Source organism: Atractosteus spatula, chromosome 3, assembly GCF_055471065.1.
Source record: "Atractosteus spatula isolate fAtrSpa1 chromosome 3, fAtrSpa1.hap1, whole genome shotgun sequence".
NCBI lineage: Eukaryota > Metazoa > Chordata > Actinopteri > Semionotiformes > Lepisosteidae > Atractosteus > Atractosteus spatula.
The window spans coordinates 53,652,868-53,658,898 of NC_142708.1; the positions used below are offsets into that span (position 1 = coordinate 53,652,868).

Consider the following 6,031-nt stretch of genomic DNA (forward strand, 5'->3'; position numbering starts at 1 on the left):
ATCTTCCTGCAGAATGGCCATTGCTCACCAATCTTTGGCTGATAAGTAAGGCCATCAGGGATCAAACATATAGGGAAAAATCAATATGAAGGGTAATTCTTGTCATTAATAGTGCAGTGTGTAGTAGAAATTGTGTTACTGAAGCAGTCAAAGACATTTGTTCACAACATAGTAGCACAAACTAAAATGCTGTACATAGATGGTTGACCATTGGAGATCATCCTTATATAACAGTGACTAATCATTAAGATTGGTCTTTGAGTTTTTGTTTAGTCGCAAAGGTGTCAACTCATGTGGTTGCAGAATGACTGAAATATAATACAAATTTATTTAATACAAAATGTTATGTGTAAACTGTACAAATGGTACAGTAAAAAAAGTGATGGACAAGTGTGTTGGGCAGTGAACAATAGTCTGGGCAACTGAGGACATTCTGGCCAGGACTGATGGATGGCTAAATGAAGACCTAGACTATATAGACTTGAAGCACCTCACACCTGAAGAAGGTTTTCCACGGCTGAAACGTTGTGTCTTTTTTCTTCTCCTTTCAGCATGGAATAAACCTGTTACTTGTTCCTTTGCAGCCTACACATGCTGACACAGCTACCCACCTGAACTATATAGACAAGATACCTGCTCTCACAAGATGATGAGACTTGAAACTTGAAAGGTGTGACAGCGCATGCCCACACACAGTGAGCACTTTAACATTGCACATTTTAACATCTTGATTTTGATCTGTTACCCCACCCACATTCTACAGTACAGATTTTGCATCATCGGATTTTCATTTTTGGCCCTACGATGCTCAGAAAATCAGCAGTGATGATAATGAGGAGGTGCAGGCCTAGCTCGGGGCCCAAGCAACTTTCACCTAGCTTGTGAAGTGATAGAAGAAGGTATTGTGAAGGTGTGCAAGGGGCACAGTTAAAAACATGAAGAATAGTTGGTGGATATTTTGAATGGTTTTACTTTTTGACTTTTTACAGTGTCATCTTTGATTCTGAATAATTAATACAAGCTGAAGATGGCAATCAGCAGAAAATTACTATTTTTCTCCAGTCAGGAAAAAAAATATATTGTTGAAAATAACATATTTTTAATTATCTCTTGTAGTGACAGTATTGCAATCTGATACTCTAGACAGGAGATAATGTATTGACAAAGTTGGCATTTACATTTCTGCTGATACCAATGCTGGTAAAACATGAAGAATAATGTAATAAACACAGTACTAAATACAGCAGAATTGTGTAATGTAGGTTCACATCTGTCAGCTTGTTTTGTGAAGTCAACTATGTAGAATACACGTTATAAAAATACATTTGTTAAAACATACAAGTGATAAAGATATGAAAAATTTCAGCAGCCAGCCAATGTTACTTACTAACCTGTTGCAGGGCCAATGCGTGGCACAGATAACTGAGAATTCTGATGGTGAAGAATTCCACTCATTAACTGGGAGTTATGGTGGTTACACTGTGTCAGCATTTTAAACTTCTATAAAACAGAAAAAAAGACATTATTATACCAAGGCACTGCTGAAAATGCATAATCCACACACATTACTTTATATTTGCAGAGTAGTGCCCTGTTCTGTGTGGCATGGTTGTGCTATGGTTAGCACTGGGGCCCTGAGTTCACTTCCCTGGGTGCTATCCTGGTGTGGTGTTTGTATGTTCTCCCTGTGTTCATGTGGGGTGTGGGGTGTCCCAATTTTCTCCTACAGTCCAAAAACCTTACCGGTAGTTTAAATGCCCTCTAGGAAAAATGCCCCTATATGCGAGTGTGTGTGAATGACATGGGGCATTAAAATCATGTACACCCAATGTAAGCCTTCAGTCCTGAAAGGATTGCCATTAGCTTGGATACAGCATTCAAATGACATGACACAGGCTACAGCTGCCAAATCCTGGTCCAGGAACTTCTAGGGTTTCTAGGGCCTTTCTTTCATTTTGAGCAATGAAGCAAGTGATTTGGTCGATTAAGCAGTTTAGATATGCTTCGAAATGAAAATATTAGCACACTGTAATGCTTAAGACCCACAGTTGGCTATTCTTGACTTAATTAGACTAATTTATAAAGTGATCAAAGCTCACATATGTTCCAAATTATGATTTAAAGCATGGCATTTAAGACTTGCTTAAACAAAGCTGGTGTGGCCGCCCCTGGCAAAGGTTGGCGGGGACATTGCACAGAGACTGCAGGCTTGCTCCTCTATCCACTTCTGTAAGGAGCAAAAATGAAGACACTGAAGCTGAAGATATTCTATTTTTGTTAATGTACTTTGCAAAGCTACCAAGCTTCTAAAATATTGCAACACACTATGAAAACGGTAGTTAATTTCATAGTTGATACTCTATCTTACTATAGGCTGCCATTCTCATCTTTTCTCTCTAGCAATGGGGATTCTGAACACCCATGGCTTAAGCTCTTCTGCATCTAATCTGGTTTGTGTAAAGACATACAGTACATTGAGCTGTGACTGAATGACAATGAAAACGTAAAATGAACTACCCACTAAAAAACAACAAATGTATTTATCAGGCCAAATAATGAGGGCAGAGTAATCAGATTGTTGCCTATAGAGGCAAGGCATTTAGGGAGTTGACATTGCTTTAAGAATCTGATTGCTATTTAAAGTTTTTTCAGTGGTAGCATGAGCAGCATTCTCGAAATGTTTACTGACAAAGCATTAAAGAATATTTTCTGATTTCGTTGAAATCAGACCTTACTATACCTAAGCAATCCTATAGAACATGAACACAATTGATCAAAAACATCTAGCATCAAGAAAGAAGCAATAGTCCAATGCACTTTCTTTTAAACACATGCAAACATCGAGAGGTAGAGGAAATGTTACTTTCCTGCTTTAATTATCTAGACAAATAACAATAAAATACAACAATGCAACAAATAAAATGTGAGCATCATAATATACGGAGTGATTCGGTTGCGTAACAATAATTAAATTTTCCTCCCCTGTGATCCCTTGATTATCAGCCTTTCATATTCAATAAATAGGTAAACGCCCCCTTTGCAGAATAGTGTACAATACAAAAATGTACAATACTTCAAATGTTTTAAAGGTGATGCTGCACCTTTAAAAATAATCTTAAATCACTTTAAAAGACACAAAAAGCATGTTACACATAAAATACAAAAGCAAATAAATAAAAGAGATTAAAATCTAAAACATCTTTTAAAAAGTCTTTGTGAAAAAAAATGTTTTTTAAGACTACATGTAGATTTCTAAGTACCCAATGTATATATTTAGATTGATGTTCCAGAGCTTTGATATATAACAACAAAGGGCCTTGTCAACCATCAAGTGTAAATGAAGAGTGGGGACATAAAGTTAAGAGCAAAGAATGGAAGAGAGTAAACCAATAACCTGAGAGTATATTAAAGTATATTAAACCAAGTTATATGGTATTGAATATGGTACTGAATGAAAGCAGAAGGATTTTAAAATCAACTTCAAATCTGAGAGGAAGCCAGTAAAAGGACTCCAAAGCAGGAGTGAAGTGATCAACCTAGTCAGGATTCTAGGTACTGAATTCTGAACATGCAGTTCTGTATTGTGTCTTGTTAAGATTGTTCATTGCTGTATTGTGATATTGAAATTATTTGAAAAAATGTTATAACTATAAATATTATTACCCCTCATTCTATCTTTTGAGCAGTATGAAAGTGAAAAATGTACATTTGATACCAGCCTTGGTATTGACACTGTCTTTAGAAAGTAACATCAGTAATTTTTTACATAACGCTTACTTTTCTGAAATACCCCATTCTCAACACACAGATTTCAAAACCTTACATTTGGGACCTGAATGTAACTCTATAAGACATATGTTTCCACAAATCAGTCAAAACCTTCAGAATTATGAACATGAAGTAGAAGTTGCAAAAATGAAACTAAATTAAAATCACTCCCAAACACTCCCAAAGGGTTGTGGAAATCAAGAACAAGCAATAGTATGCAGCCATGTTGCTGAAGCCAAGAATAAGGCTTCTTTCAAGAAACTGCTGGGTGACAATTCACAACCAAGTGGGCTAGATGGGCCATATGTTCCACTCTGGTTTGTAGCCAGATGTTTTGATGTTCACCCTTCTCCCTCAAATTCACTGTCCTAGGGCTCCCTAGTAACTCAACCAGTAAACAAATGTTCAACTTCAAAAGACGTTGATCTCTAAGACTCAGATATCATCAGATCGAGTCTGGGTCTGGTTTAATGTAACTGGGTGTCTCTGACCAGGAGTTCCAAAAGCCCAACTGGTTTAGCAACACTGCTAGCTTGACATTTTGTCAAAAGACAGAAGGCTGAAGCCATGAGGTAAAGATACAATTGGTGGTTTCAAATTGAGAAGCTATAGAATTGACAGTGTTGATTTTTATTTTATTTAAAATGCTAAAAAAATCATCATAGTCCTTACAAAGCCTTTCATGTTCTACTTATGGGACAGATAAATGGATCCCTCTTTTTGTGATAACAAAAGTGCTTATGAATGCTCTTTAAACATGTATCATCAGTATTGGACACGTCGGCATACAGTATTCCTTGCAATTAATCTGACGTGATTCCTGCAAAACTAAGGAGTGAAATGTCTACTGGAAAATAACCAATTTGCTAATGTGTCAGAAGTTTTGATTGTCAAGGTTTACTGTAGCTAAATGGCTACAATACCTATAAGGGCACTAGCCACTGTGTATAATAATCCATATGGGACAATGATTATATTGCACAAGGACAAATGGCAGCAGCACAGAGACAGCTGCTAAACACCCAGACCACTGCTGATTTTCTGAGCATGTAAATTGTCCAGAAATCATGAAGAACAATGTGATTATTGTACTGTATGTTTTTTAAATAGATTTAATAGAAAAGTTAGATTTAAACTGAATTAAAAATATCTTTTGTACACAAAATCTGTTTGTTAATGAAAAGAGTCTGAAGTCTTGATATTTAAACGCCTACAAAATAAACAAAAAAAAGTAATCGTACTGTATGCACTGCCACAACAAATACAGACACGATGAACTACACTCAGATGTAAAATTTAACAGAGAAATAATTTATGGAATCTATTTTTTTCTGTATCTAACCACATGTAGAATGGGCAGACGCTTTATATTTTACAGAACTTTTAATTCTCCCCAGTTTTCCAGTTTAAGATACTACACCAGATCATATCAGATCATATGATTCAAGCGTTATCTACAGTTAATCACGTGTAATTGAAACCTTACTGCGATTCCTTCTGTCTTCTGGAACATTGAAGTAAATACTAAATAATTATCCAACATCTTACGACTTACCTAAAATAATTATTCCACTGTTGTAGATATTATTTCCCTAGACAGCAAAGGAATTGGTTATTTATCCATTTAATAGGTCATCTAAATCAGAAGCCGAAGATAGCCGGTCTGTAATGTTTGTATTCCACGCCTGCGGTTGTTCAGGACGCTTTCTGTTTCTATGTGAGCTGGGCGTGGAAGCTTTATGATATTATTAGTTTAACAATGAGATTTAAATATAGGTCGGATTCACAGAAACCTGCTGTAGTCATAGAGCCGTATTATTTGTGAAATGTAATCTTTGTTATTATTTTCTCTTCCTTCGATTTCTCATTTCGTATACTATCTACTGTACTATATATAAAGTAAATTGTAAGCGAGATAAAATCAAAAGTACTGTATTTAGATCTATTATCAAAACCTAATTCCTGGTGGGTGAGGGTTGCAACAACCGGGGGTACTATATCAAGCATGATATGAAGTCTCCCTCAATGCACACATACACGGTTCAGAGGCACCCACAAAATTTACACGTCTTTTGGAAGAGGAGGGGAAAGGAGAGCAATTGAGGTAAGCACGGTTGAGCACGAGAATTTTCACACGGATTCTACCCTGGTACAAATATTTAACCAAGGACTCGAGAGTGATGAGGGATCAACGCACCCGAGCTACTTTATTAAAAGTAAAAAACGAAAGAAGACCTTAAAAGAAAACTAATATTTATGTTTA

The 6,031-nt window shown here is 36.2% G+C and overlaps 1 protein-coding gene across 1 annotated transcript in view; it reads right to left on the minus strand.

The window, feature by feature from the left end:
* Positions 1-1,491, minus strand: part of LOC148837928 (lipoxygenase homology domain-containing protein 1-like) — an 81,184-nt gene extending 79,693 nt beyond the window's left edge. Inside the window, exon 1 of the mRNA XM_088911274.1 lies at positions 1,392-1,491. Coding sequence (XP_088767400.1) covers positions 1,392-1,491 — 100 coding nt within the window. The remainder of the gene's footprint in view (positions 1-1,391) is intronic.
* Positions 1,492-6,031: the final 4,540 nt, after the last annotated feature.